Consider the following 14,039-nt stretch of genomic DNA (forward strand, 5'->3'; position numbering starts at 1 on the left):
GAGATTGAAGAGAATGAAATGGAGACTTACAGCCCACCTTTCCAAACTTGAACAGATTATTGCTGTATTCCATCAAATACAACAAAATACAAAAGCTGCTGGCAATATATTTAAAAATAATTTAGAGAAAAAGAAAAAAGAAAATGAACAACCTAGAATTCTGTTAATCAAAAAGACGGCCTTTGCTCGCCGTCCTCCACTGCCCTATCATATCATAGCTGCTGCTGCGGCTGCGGCTGATGAAATTACAAAAACTATTGTACAGTGCGGCAAACATAAGTGGATTTGCCAGGGAGGGGCCTTCTGGGCCTTCCCCTTCTCCATTTCTTCTTCTTCTACTACCTGCCTATTTCACCCTTACCTCGCCATGTATCTTCCTCTCTCATCATGCTCCCCCCACCCTGCCCACCAAACTGTTCAACCTTGGCGTAGTGCATCTTTATAGCAGCCACTGGATCTGATACCCCTCCCGTGCACTGCCCCCCTCCAACAAGGATCCCTCCTCGCCCAACAACGTTAATACCTAGCCTGCCCCTTGCTTGCTGCTGCATGCCCGACACCACATCAAACCCTCCACTTCTTCTTTGCATCTCTGAGAACGATACCTCTGGCCGCTGTTTCATGTCCAGGCCAAAAGGCTGCTGCACCTCCCGGCTTCTGTATACCTGAAAATCTGCTGCTGCTGCTGCTACCCCGTTGCTGCTAGGATAAACAACAGGTACGCCATTCAAATTCCTTTCGCTGCTTTTTACAACTGCGTGAAAAGGGGGTTGCTCCATTTTAGTTGTTGATGGCATTGCATAATTTCCGAAAGCAGCAGGGTACTTAGCCAGCAGGATGGTAGAATCAGGCAAACTGGAAAACCCAGTTTGTATTCTATTCCCATCCCAATAACCATAACTCCTCACAGGAAGATGATTCTCAGACCCACGAAAGTTGTTGCACTCAAATTTGCCTGGTCCAGGAATACCATCATTCACACCAAATGACTTGCTATTGTTGATTTTAGGATGCTGCATGCTTGTCTCCTCCCTCCGTTGTGTGTTACAATTTGAATTCTGCTGAGATGAGGGTTTGGTAAGAATTTGACCAAACAACTTCACATCACCATTCCTGCTAGGTTTTCCCACCTCTGAACAACTACTACTCTGTGTCTGCTGTTGGTTAGGGAATGGCTGCTCAGTAATCGAACAACTGCCATGTGGTGAACTACTACACTTTCGAACAACACAATCAGCAGTTTTTAACCTAGCTGACTGGGTATTCCTATCGGCTTTAGGGAGGCCCTGAACTGAAGCTGATATCTTGCAACCAAAATCTCCATTCTCTTTCGCGATTGACCCAATTACTTGCAGGGATTCAATATGTTCTGATATATGCTGCTCAGAAACCCCAGAAGATTTCAGATGCTTCAGATCACCAACACTTTCGAGATCAAGATTTGTTAGCTTATCACCATTAGAAGCCTCACATGCAATAACAGCAGAATCTTGAGACGGTGATTGCATTAGAGGTGCATTATTGCTCACCTGCAGAGAGCTGACATCAGACTTCAGTCTGGAGTCTGATTCAGAATCGCCCTTGGTGTGACATCCAGATATATCATCCATCCCAGAACTAGTATCAGCAATGGTGGAAGTATCATATCCAGCTAGTTGAAGCCCAGATTTAACATTCAAACTACATTCTGGCAATGGAGCTAAATGATCCCTCGATTCTTCAGTCAAATTCTTTGCAACATCATCTCCTTCTCCAGCATTAGCATCGGAACAATTTTTGTCAGGCAGACACTCATCACCAGACTTATCAACAACTAGCTCACTTTGAAATGGGGATGAGATCACATTTCCAGCACCCTGCACAACTACATTAGCCTCATCCTTAATATCCCTGTCAGATTCTATCTCCTGCTTATCCATATCACATGCATTGGGGCTCATATGGTTAGACACAAGTTCAGTATCTATAGAATCCAGGTCTCCAGTCCCATTATCCCCATTATCTTCAGAGCTGTTAAGGTCAGGCTTAACATCCATTCCCTCTGCTAAATCTAGTTCTTGGTTCAACTTCATATTTGGGGATTCCACCTTGATTCCCGATTCCTTGATACATATGGAGGAGTCAGTTTCTAGTAAACAGGCATCTTCAGCATCACTTCCACCTCCATTAGCATCCTCTCTAACCACATTCCCAGGTTGAGGACTAATTGTATCAAGTCCAAGACACTTCCTGGCCTTGCTAAAGAAGATCTTGCACTGATCCCTAGATCTTGTTTTGACAAATCTTGAGATCATGGTAAAATCTTTCCCATAGGATGAGACAGCCTGAATGAACATAAGTTTCTCCTCATCAGTCCAATCAGTAGGATCCATCTCCCCACAACTTTCATCAGAACAGGTTTCATCATCAACACTCTGTGTAACCTCAGGAGTCAAAGGCCTTCTGGTTGAAGAACTCACCTTCTGGTATTTCCACTCATGGTAACCATCACTGGGGTCAATAGAACTTGTAATGCAGGAACTCATAGCTTCAGATGACAGGGAACCACATATACCAGCCAATACATCAGCAGCCACAGTCTCTCTGTCACTGTTACATACATCAAGACTGTTTGACACATCCAATTCATCATGTCTTGGCATTTTGGTTTCACTTGTAACCCCAAGAAGGTATTTAGAGGTACACTTCTGAAATACAATCTCATCATCAACATTAGCTGCAATAGCAGAGGCCGCACCTAATATGTCAAGGGAAACAGCATTAACTTCACGATTCCATCTTTTCCCTCCTGACGCAACAAGGTAGGTAGATTTCCCTTGTTTTGTATAACCTGGCTTCCTCTTGGTTTTTGCAAAACAATCTGACTTGTGATTCTTATAGTAAAATTCAATGCAGTCAGCAGTTGTTTTGTGATCAAGGAAAGAGGCAATTTTGCTGAAGTCTTTCCCAAATGTAGCAAGCTTATCAATGAAAATTTCTCTCTCCTCTGATGTCCAAGGATTAATCGTTAACCTCTCTTTTTCAGAAGAGCAGGGATCTTCCACCAAACCATTATTTGAAATGAATCTTGAAATCATCTTCTCCTTCTTATCTAAAATCAAAGCTGGCATTCGTTCTGTACTCCTGTAGACCTTCACTTTGGAATCTGAGAGTAATCTGCTTGTGAAATTTAATAGTTCTGACGAAGGCACCAAGTTTAAATTCCCAACTGCAAGAAAATGATCATGAAAGCATAAGAAATCAGTACCCCCCAAAAAAAACATTAGATGTTAATTAGAAAACTAAAGAGCAACCCAAATACAATTTTGTTCTAAATCTGAGCAGACAAAATCCATCTTAAATACAACCGTGACAAATATTAAAAAACAACACCGTTTCTAAATCTTTTTTATTTTATTTTGTAAATTTGTAAATTAATTGTGGCAATAACCTACTAACTGAGTTGCAACAAGTACTTTAGCACCAACCAAATAACCCAGTTAATTTATCTAGCTGGAAGTGTTCATTTTAAACCACTAAGAATCTCAGGATCTCACGCTACTACAAGGGCCAAACATAATACCTAGTAAGGTGAATGTGATTAATTTTACCAATAGACATTAACTCACTATTCTTAAGCTGATTCCATAAGATAGACCTGAAATTATAAAGCACCAGGCATTTCCGCTATATGTAATTTCAATGGAAATAAGGAATGTGTACACAGATGAAGCTAGTTTAGGACATTTATCAAGCTGCATTTAGCATTCTTGTGTAAACAAAGTATAAGAACATGATATGTTACCCTCAGCATGCTAGGGATGGTTTCTATGTAGAGAAGAATTGGAGATGAGGGTTAACCAACCATCAAGCATGCTTTACAAGTTACAACCCCCATCAGAAATTGATACACAATCCACTACTGCTGAGAAAAATGCGCTAATTGAAGGATATGTGCTGTGGATCAACCTACCATTGAAGGCAATTCTAAAATAACCAAAGGATGCTTTTAATAGCCATCAAAAAAAGATGTTATATTCACTATTGTTTCACTATAGTGACATGGTGAAGGATACGAGTATGGTTAACGTTAGGGCTATTATATGAGGGAAGTTTTTGCAATTCATTTTTTGCTGAGCTGGTACACATCAACTGAAGACTCAAGGATATTAACAAAATGCAATCACTATTCAAATTAAACAACAAATGTGAACCAAGTCTAATTTCTTATAAATCACAGAAATACCTAATTATTAAACAAAAAAAGGTTCATCAACTACTTATTATGATAAGTCCTTATTATCTCAGTTTCCAACCATCACTGATCCCTAATTTCATAGAACCTAACACAACCCCCCCCCCCTCCCCCAGGGGGGTACTCAGCTTCCAATTACAATAGCCTGTTAAAGTAAAGAAACACAACACCTTTAAAAAGAATATTGAGATTTGCAGCAAATTGTTAAAAAAACATACTCGGCCAAAATTCCATCTTAAATGCATTATGAAAAACATATACAAATGAAAAGGGGGAAATTTTCACACATTAAAAAATAATAATAAGATATTTGTTTACCAGCAGAAGAAGGTCGTGAGCGAGAAGACAAGCGGTGCTTTTGATGGCCAATATGCACAGGCCGCAGGCTCAAATCAAACTTTCTCTGAGACTTTGCGCGGAATTTTCTTAAAGAAAGCATGTTGGTATCTTCCTTCCATAGATGATGAAAGACCTTGAACTTGAGTGCAAGAATTTTCTCCTTAGATTGCTGGTGCTTCTTCCTCTTTATAACTTTTTCTTTAATTGCAGGGTCAACTACCAACAAAGAACTAGAAGCTCTTGAAATATCAAAACTACAACCATTTGCTGGCAATAAACTATTCAATACTTCAGCTGCTCTATTTGCAGATTCCTTGTTGGCAGCAAATATTAAATTATACAAATCATCTCCACTACAATTTAGATTACCATCAGAAAGAGATTTATGGTCACCAGCAATGATTTGAGAAGTCTTTTCACAGGTAGATATTTCATTTGCATTTTCCTCTTCAGAGCTAGGCAATGCATTTTCTACTTCCAAGTATCTACAGTCAGTAACATCTGTCATCACTAAAGCCTCAACATTTTTTTCTTCAGAGGCGGATACATTCTTGTCAGTGGAAGGCACTTCAACAAGCTTAGATGTTGCACTGCCAGGACTATCAATATCCAAAATTTTAACTTTGACATCTTCAGCTCCATGTGCATCATGTATTGTATCCATATTTGTGTCTACAAAGGAACTAATTTCCCCTAAAGAAATAAGTCTATTAGACACATTGGGGGTAGCACCTTGATCTTCGAAAGGTTTTGACTCACACTCCTTTGGGAGAGAACTGGAAGCAGATGGAGCAGGGCACCTATTTTCAGTTCCAGAATTCAGCGACTTCAGTTCATTTTCAAGCATATCAATTTCTAATTCAGTTTTCTCTACAATCTTCGAAACATCGCTTTTCAATACAAGCAATTTGTTCAGTGCAGTGGATCTTATGAAACCATTATCATTAAAACTTGAAGCATCAGATTGTAGCAACTCATTGATTTTAGTGTTCAACTTGGAGATTTTTGTGAGGTCCAAATCCTCTAAGTTAAACACTATATCCTCAGGATGACGAAGTGAGACAGCACAGGGAGATCCAATTATATCACCCGAGTCTTGATCAGCATGCGTTGCTTTCACAAACTGTTTCTCCTCAAGCCCTGTGAAATTAGAAGCAGAGCAAAAAAAAAATTGGCATAAGTAAGACATAGTTACTAAGTGCACCAAAGATTTCAGTTCAAAGAAATCCATACTCTCATATCAATACACTAGATAACTAATCAAGCTGATTGATAAAGCCAATTCACTTGACTATGAAAAGATTGGTGCTTGTCTCACTTGACAAGAGTAACACATCAAACAATAAGAGCATTTACTATTTGTTTAGAAAACTGAATTTGTATGGGGTTCTTACAAGCTCATTAAAGACTTAGTAATGTAACAGTTGTATACATATATCAATTGAAGACTGTAAATATACTTTTAAGATATGGAGAAATAAATTATTCAAGCCCAATTCAAATTCAAATATAAATCTAGGTTTAATGAGTCAAACCTGAACAAAATTGATGAATAAACCAAAACTCAAGACACAACTCCAGTCTAGGACTCTAGGTTATTCACAAGTTGACACAAGAAGACTCAAATAACTAACCAAACTACCCCTAATCTTCCAATCTAGGTTAAACGAGTCAATGCCAAACCAACTTGGAGAATAACCCAAGGCTCAAATATAACACAAATCTTGGTAACTAACAAGATTACATGAGAATAACCAAGCAAGCAACTCCTGGTCATCCCAGGCTTGCCTCAACTAGCATTCCCCACTTATTAAAGATGGTTACACAAACATCTTTGGTCATATTGCAAATCTCCATTGCTAAAACTATCAAAAATAAGATGAATACATGTGCATCTATGAATGCTCTTTAGAGTAACAAATGGAAAACCTTTAATCAAAAGCCAAGTTTAAGAACAATTGTTAGAGATTGATGGAAGTGGAATTCATCTGGCAATCAACTCAACCAAGATTAAGTACATAATTGAATATGCAATACATTAATGAAGGTTACATTTAAAATGTTACAAAAAGAATAGAGAAAACACAGAGCATATGTATTTAGCATTTGGTTAACTCCAAAGCTTGGTAAATTATATTTCTTTAACTCTTCCTAAGGACAAGTGGTCAACCTTCAAAGTGATTTCATATGCAAACGTTAAGACACTCCCTACACAACTATTCCAAAAAATACCTAATTTCATTAGACTTTCAAGTCAAACACAACCCAATGTAGGGACATAAAAGGTCCTTCCTCAGCCACAGCTCACACTTTCCATCAAAGTACCTTTAAGCATATTTACCACAGTGGTTATCCTCAGACAAGCAACATAACTTAGATCCTTTAATGGCCTCATTTAAAATATGATACAGCTTCTTTGTTTTCCTACTTTTTTTCATTTTAGGGTGAGGGGGCTTTGAATTGTTAAACATGAACCACTCTGTAAATAATAATACTTCATGAAGGAATTCAACAAGTTTTTTTCGTACATATTCAATATGTGAATTACCTGGCGAAGAACTACAAGCAACAGATGAAGGAGTAGCAGGAGATGCACAGTCAGAGGAACCTGCAACTTGAGGACTTTTATCTGCCAGGATTACAGGATTAGAATGATTAGCTTCCAAATTGTTACCAGAATTAACTGTACAATTCTTGATTGCACTGTCATCAGGGCCTTCAACCTTCTTCTTCTCATATTTTGCCAGCCCCTCACCCCAACCAAGGCGTGGCTTCTTACGCGAATTAGTCTCTTCCAATGGAGCAGATGATGTCACACAGGCAGTTGCGTCTCCAGAAGGGGACTGGATAGGAGTCAAATTTTTGGGGTGCATCTCTGCCTTTGTCTCATTAGACTCTAGTCCAGTGCTCTTGGAGCTGTTTGAATGGCTAAAGGAACCCCGTGAAGACAAACTTCCAGAGCGTGTCCATTTGAGAGGCTTCCATTCTATTGATCCCAGTGAATTCTCCCTCTCAACCCTCTGGCCAGTGCTTCCCAATCCATTTGTACCACTCTTGTTATGCTGATCTCTAGAGTGAGATTGATCTCGTGAATTGACATACTCAGAATGAGGTTGAGAAGATTGGCAGTTCATCACTCCATCCACCAACCTCTGATCATTTGTCTCATTCAATCTTCCTGGGCCATTAGGTGACGTGGTCTCCCAAGAATGGCATCGCCAATCCCTTTGACCAAATGACCCTCTATTTTCCCTGCCATTTCTGCTATACTTTCCCTCCCCTCGTGAACCAGAAGGCCGACCACTATCATCTTCTATAATCTTTTCACTAGATCTAGACACCATGAAACCATGTGCCGATTCTTCCTGATAAAGGTGCCAACCACCCTGCTTACCGTGACCTAAAGCAGGAAAAAGAAAACAAAAACAAATAGGCTGAGAAAGAAACCACCAAATACATAAATTTGACAAACCCATAATAAACCATCCATGAAATAAAAAATAACCAATCATACCAAAAAGTTAAAACTGTTTGGAAATTTTAATAACTCCAGTAAACCTCAAAAGGAAACAAAGTAAATTTGTGTAGATCTAGAGCTATCCACTCAATAAATAGACACTGACATGAAATTTAGAGATAAGCTTGTCAGATCGGAACCAGAAACAAGCATATACCTCCCTTCCCATGTCCTTACTCGACCTAAAACCCAGATTTTCTCCCCTCCGCTATGCACATACAGACTTGTATGGATCTAAACCGGAGGAAAATCTCTCTATGACTCAATTTATGCCCACAAAATGGCCAACAAACACCCACAGCATACCCAGTAAGTTTACAGTTCTCTCTCAACCTATCTTGAAATCAATAAACCCAAATGTTTTGAGAAAACAAGTATCGCCTGGTTGGTCCTACTTCGTATAAATTTAATTCCATAAATATATGCATAGAACCCTCGAATAACCCCGGAAAGATACAGCGGAACCCCAAGCCCAAAAAAAGTATGTAAGAAAGGGAAAGAGAAACTAACCAGGAGGATATCTGGAGCGGAAATCGGGCACCCAGCGAGACGAGCTATAGTGGTGGTGGTTCAAGGGGTGCTCCCTCCATCTGGCTCCACCTCCAAAACCACTGGCGCCGCCCCCTCCACCACCTCCGAGCAATTCCGAGCGCTCGTGCTTCCTCTCCCTGAAGAAGTCCTTCCGATCCCAAGGCGACGGCTCTGGCGGCATCAATGATTTTCCCCAATCCTAATCCTCCTGTCCTCCCCCTGTTCAATCGCATCCCACACTCCACCAAAACCAGAGCCAAGAAAATCCCCCCCAATACGAGCCACAACCTCAACCTACCGCACACAACTAGGGTTAGGGTTTGCTGCGGGCGCAGAGTGAACGAAATCCCCTCTTTCTCTCTCTACAGGAGCTTTCTCTTTCTCTCTCTCTCTCTCTACAGAAGGCGAGTGCTTGTGTTGAAACGATAAGAGAATGGGAACAAAAGAAAGAAAAGAGGGAAAGGAAAACCAAACAGAAGGAAGGGATTTTTTTTATTTTCCTTTTTCCTTTTTTTTTTAATAATAATAATTCATTTCTCTCTCTCTCTATCTTTTTTGTTTGATATAATGAGAGAGAAAGCATAGAGGGATGTGAGCGGATCTCAACGGAACACTCAACCACACTTTATTCGAATTTCGCGTCCGCTGCATTTTTTTTTTTTTTATTTCTCTACTATTATTAATATATTAATTAAATATTAATTAATTAATTAAAAAATAAAGAGAAATTCATTAAAGTCGATATCAACTCTCTCTTGTCACGGATCTGTCCCGCTTTTTTACTTTCGTGTTCATTATGTTTTTACTAATTACGGAAATGCCCTCGTCCACTCCCCCAATTTACCACAATCAGGAGATGACGTCGTTACGCGCGTGCTGTTTCACACACGAACTCCTTTGACTTTCTTTTTTCTTTTCCTTTTAATTTCTTTCCTTTTTTGTTTTTATTTTTATTTTTCGCTTTATTACAACCTGCTCGTACAAGAAGATTTCCCAAATTTGACCAAAATCTTGCTGCGTGATTCGGACCTTAATCACTTTAATGATGTTTGTTCTAACCCAAGAGCATTGCTTAATATGGGAAATGTTTTAATGTGTTATAGTATATACTCTAAAAATTTCGTCTTATATTATATTTATATTGTGTAATTATCGAGTTATTACACATAAGCGAGTTTATCCGTTGCAGACCTATGATAATATCTACGTATTCCTTCTTATCCAAAAAAAAAATTGTCTTATAACATGTTAGGATTTTTGGTGTATCGTAATAATTAATTAATTGTTTAAGATTTAGATTTACATTTAAACGTTTTTCAATACACGATCGTAATCGTTCTTCCAAACGATTGAACCCCAACCCTAAGGGGCCCACGTCCCGACTCGACAGAGCATTTGGGAGAATGTAAATCATGGTAACTCAACTGAACATGAAGCACAGGGGCTTACTGCACACAAAGAGCCCCCTCACTTTGAGAGGTAGCTCCCACACTGTCGATCGTAATCGTAATTACATAAATGCACTACATTTTTTACATTTTCAGACATTTATCATCTTTATATATATATATATATATATATATATATATATATATATATATATATATATATAACATTAATCTGCACGTTATCAATAAAGTATATCATTTGAACTTATCTCAATATATATAATTTATTGAAGCCATTATAGTAATTTAATCAATATAATTTAAAATATAACATTTAACCAAACAAATTACTATTATATTCTCACAATCTTAACCAAACACGTAAAACAATCTTATATTTTCAAAATCTCACACTATATTTCAAAAAGTAATCATATTATCTAAAATATTCCCAATCACATTAACCAAATGCATCCTAAAAAGTAACTTCATCCTTATTAAAATAAATAATAAATGGGCATTGAATATACCACCACTTACCGAGCGTTTGGTTGGAATGATAATAATGGTATGAATGAATATAACGAGTGGAATTGAAATTAAATATTGAATAAAGACTAAAATGTCATTATATAATAATAATAATAATAATAATAATAATAATAATAATAATAATAATATAATCACTGGTATGATAATAGAATGATAATTTATCATGGAATTACAATTCTTATGATTCTCTATGAATTAACATTCCATAGTTATGACCAGGACTATGTGGTCTAATGGTATCCGGGTTGGACTTCCATTTGGAAGGTTATGAGTTCGAGCCTGAGTGGAGGCGTTATTGGTTCTTTGTGTTTCAGTAGGTTGAGAGAGTATTCAAAAAAAAAACAAAAAAACATTCCATAGTCATGGAATTGCAATTCCTTCAAACTAAACCATGGAATTCCAATTCCATAAAGTTTGGTATGAATGAAATTACAATTTAATCATACCAAACACCCTATTTGTGTTGAGCAATGTCACCATATAAGAAGAAAAAAAAAAAAAAAAAAAAACCACTTCCTATAAAATATAATTTTCACATTACTTTTTGACTTTTTAAATTGCACAATAACTAGTAAATTACTTTTGTGATACACGGATAAATTTTGTTAATTATATATTTAGATAATAAAATTAAAGATGTAATTATAAACATTTATAATATTCGAAAATCTACATTTATTTGATTATAAGATTAATGCAAAAGTATCACTCAATTAATTAAATAATATATGTCTCATTTATCTGTAAGAAAAATCAATATGTAATATGATTTATGCAATTATATTATTACTAAAATAAATATGAGAAAACAAGAGAGATAATTTTAAAAGGCATTAAGCTGTGGACAAAATTGGAATCAAAATCAATTTTAATGTTGTTTTAAATTACATGATTTATAACTATTTTGTTCCCATAATTTAGGTAATTTTTTATTGTAAAATAAAAATATTTTAAAGGGAAAAAATTACAGAGTAGGGAATCAAAACTTGAGGAATTGCATCACTATTCATATGTTTTAAAGACAATTATATTAATATATATACAATTAATTCATTAATTATCATAATAATTATTAGTGAATTACACTTATATATGTGGAACTATGCTATATTATACCATAAGTTTAAAAGTATATACAGAAGTTACCATACAATTAGACTAATAATTACACGAAAGAAGGATGAAAACCTACATCTACAATCTACAAATACAAACATATGTATACAATACATACATACATACATACATACATAAAATAACAATTTAATAAAAGCCAATATACCAGAACAAAAAAATGTTGGTCTAATTGTGTGTTAAAATGAATGGTTCATATTATTTTGATTTTAGTATTTTTTTAATGATTTTTCTTATTTACCATCTATTATATTATTTTATTTCCTTAAATAACCCTGCATTCCGTTAGTATAAACTTTACTAACTAATATTCCATTAACTGTTGATTATTCTTAATTTACTTATTAATTTCTATAGAAGGGTCATAGGTTCGAACCACATCTAGTCAGAGTTGGCATAATTGTTAAACGTATATTATGAATATTTTAAAACGTATTAAATAAATACAAAATACAATATAAAATTTAACATTAATTTTGGTCAAATAATTAACGACTAAATACATAACATTCAACGTTGAGCATTAAAGATTATAAATCAAAAATCATAAAAATCTTTTTTCTTGTATTTAAAAAAAAAAAAAAACCAAAAACAAAAACAAAAAAAACAAGCAAACAAGCAAACAAATTTATGTTAGTTTTTTTTTTTTTTTTTCGTTTAATTAATCTTCAAGATTATTTTGAACAATACTCAATGTTTCAATTATGCTTCTGCATTATTGAAATGATTTAGATCATTATGGTATTAATATTTTTTTTGTATGGATTTATATAATGGTACATTTCAAAAAAAAAAAAAAATGGTACAATTGTACATTATTTCACAAATATTGTACTATTATTTTTTTTATCAGAAAAAAGTGGTCTTACATCATTGTGAGACATGCACGACCTAACTGTAAAGTTAGTGATCATAAATACAACTACACCTAGACTCTAAAATGATAGGACCATTTTCTAAAGAATTGACAATGTTGACATTCACGGACTCCAATAATTATAATTACCATAATACTTATTAGACAATTACACTAATATCTATAAAATTAATTCCTTAATTATCATAATAATTATAGACAATTAAACTAATAATTACATAAAAGAAGGGATGAGAATTATCAAAATAAGTTGAATTACCATAATAATTATTAGGCAATTATATTACTATCTGTTTAATTAACAGTTTAATTACTGTAATAATTATTAGACAATTATATTAATATTTGTATAATTATTCCTACTATAACAATTATTAGACAATTATTTAATAAATGTGTAATTATACTTTTATACATTAAGTATATTAATATATATATAGAGATTAACATAAAATTATCATAATAATTACATGAAATAAAATATGAGAATTGTATGAATAATTACCATAATAATTACTCCATATTAGGTAATTATTATAATATTCATGTAATCATTATTAGCTTAATTACCATAATATCGTATTTGTATTCATTGCTTGTTCGTTTCTTTTTGTAGTGTCTCATATGCAAATGGGTTAATGAGGCTAGTTTGCAAAAAGAGCATATTTGGTATAATTGGTTGTGTTACATTGAAAAAATAGATGCATGGAATTTTATAACAAAAAATGCAAGCAAATGATTTCCAAGGTTCATTATATGTAATATTTGAATATTCAATTTTAAATGCTACGTATATAGTCTGGCTAATTAATTGACCAAAATTCACGTTAAATTTTATATTGTATTTTTTTTAATATACTCTAACATATTCAGAGTATATGTTCAACAATTATGTCAATTCTGATTGGGATAGAGTTTGAACCAAAAAACTTATGAAAATCAATTAGTAAGTTAAGAATAATAAATAGTTAACGAAATATTCTGTTACTAAATTTTACACTAACAGAATGTGAGATATTTTAAAAAAATAAATCATATAATAGATGGTAAAATAGAAAAAATAATTACAAACTACTAAAATCAAAATTATATGAACAATTTATTTTAACAAACAATTTGACAAACATTTTTTAGTTCATGTGAATTTTTGATAGACCTAACTTTAGTAACTCTTATTATATTATATATAGTAGATTTAAAATAAAATAAAGGAAATACGGCGTATATCGCAAGTCAAATATCGGCAATTAGGTAATTGGTTTGGTATTTTATTTCTAATTTCAAATTAATATATATATATTTTTTTTTTGAAAGTAATTTCAAATTAATATAGTATATTAGAAGGTTAAAATTTCTATCTAACTTTTGGGCTGTTTGTCTGCTTGATTGTGACTTGTGCAAAGTTGTTCAATACATATATATTTTATATATATTAATTACTTACCAAATTTTTTGAAACAATTACTT

The 14,039-nt window shown here is 34.4% G+C and overlaps 1 protein-coding gene across 1 annotated transcript; it reads right to left on the reverse strand.

The window, feature by feature from the left end:
* Positions 1–4: 4 nt before the first annotated feature.
* LOC109190430 lies at positions 5–9,068 on the reverse strand. The gene is made up of 4 exons (XM_019340906.1): positions 8,601–9,068; positions 7,122–7,973; positions 4,553–5,713; positions 5–3,208 (listed from the first exon to the last, which is right to left on the reverse strand). Exons 1-4 carry the CDS (start codon positions 8,800–8,802, stop codon positions 339–341), a joined length of 5,085 nt encoding a protein of 1,694 aa, XP_019196451.1. The 5' UTR covers positions 8,803–9,068; the 3' UTR covers positions 5–338.
* Positions 9,069–14,039: the final 4,971 nt, after the last annotated feature.

This window comes from Ipomoea nil, unplaced genomic scaffold (genome assembly GCF_001879475.1).
Source record: "Ipomoea nil cultivar Tokyo-kokei standard unplaced genomic scaffold, Asagao_1.1 scaffold1576, whole genome shotgun sequence".
In the NCBI taxonomy this organism is placed as follows: domain Eukaryota; kingdom Viridiplantae; phylum Streptophyta; class Magnoliopsida; order Solanales; family Convolvulaceae; genus Ipomoea; species Ipomoea nil.

Excerpts from the sequence above, each read along its gene's own strand:
- LOC109190430 (XM_019340906.1), bottom strand. The coding sequence starts at position 8,802 with ATGCCGCCAGAGCCGTCGCCTTGGGATCGGAAGGACTTCTTCAGGGAG. Across the intron at positions 7,974-8,600 it reads CCGCTCCAGATATCCTCCTG|GTCACGGTAAGCAGGGTGGT; the intron begins GTTAGTTTCTCT and ends TTCCTGCTTTAG. Across the intron at positions 5,714-7,121 it reads TGCTTGTAGTTCTTCGCCAG|GGCTTGAGGAGAAACAGTTT; the intron begins GTAATTCACATA and ends CTAATTTCACAG.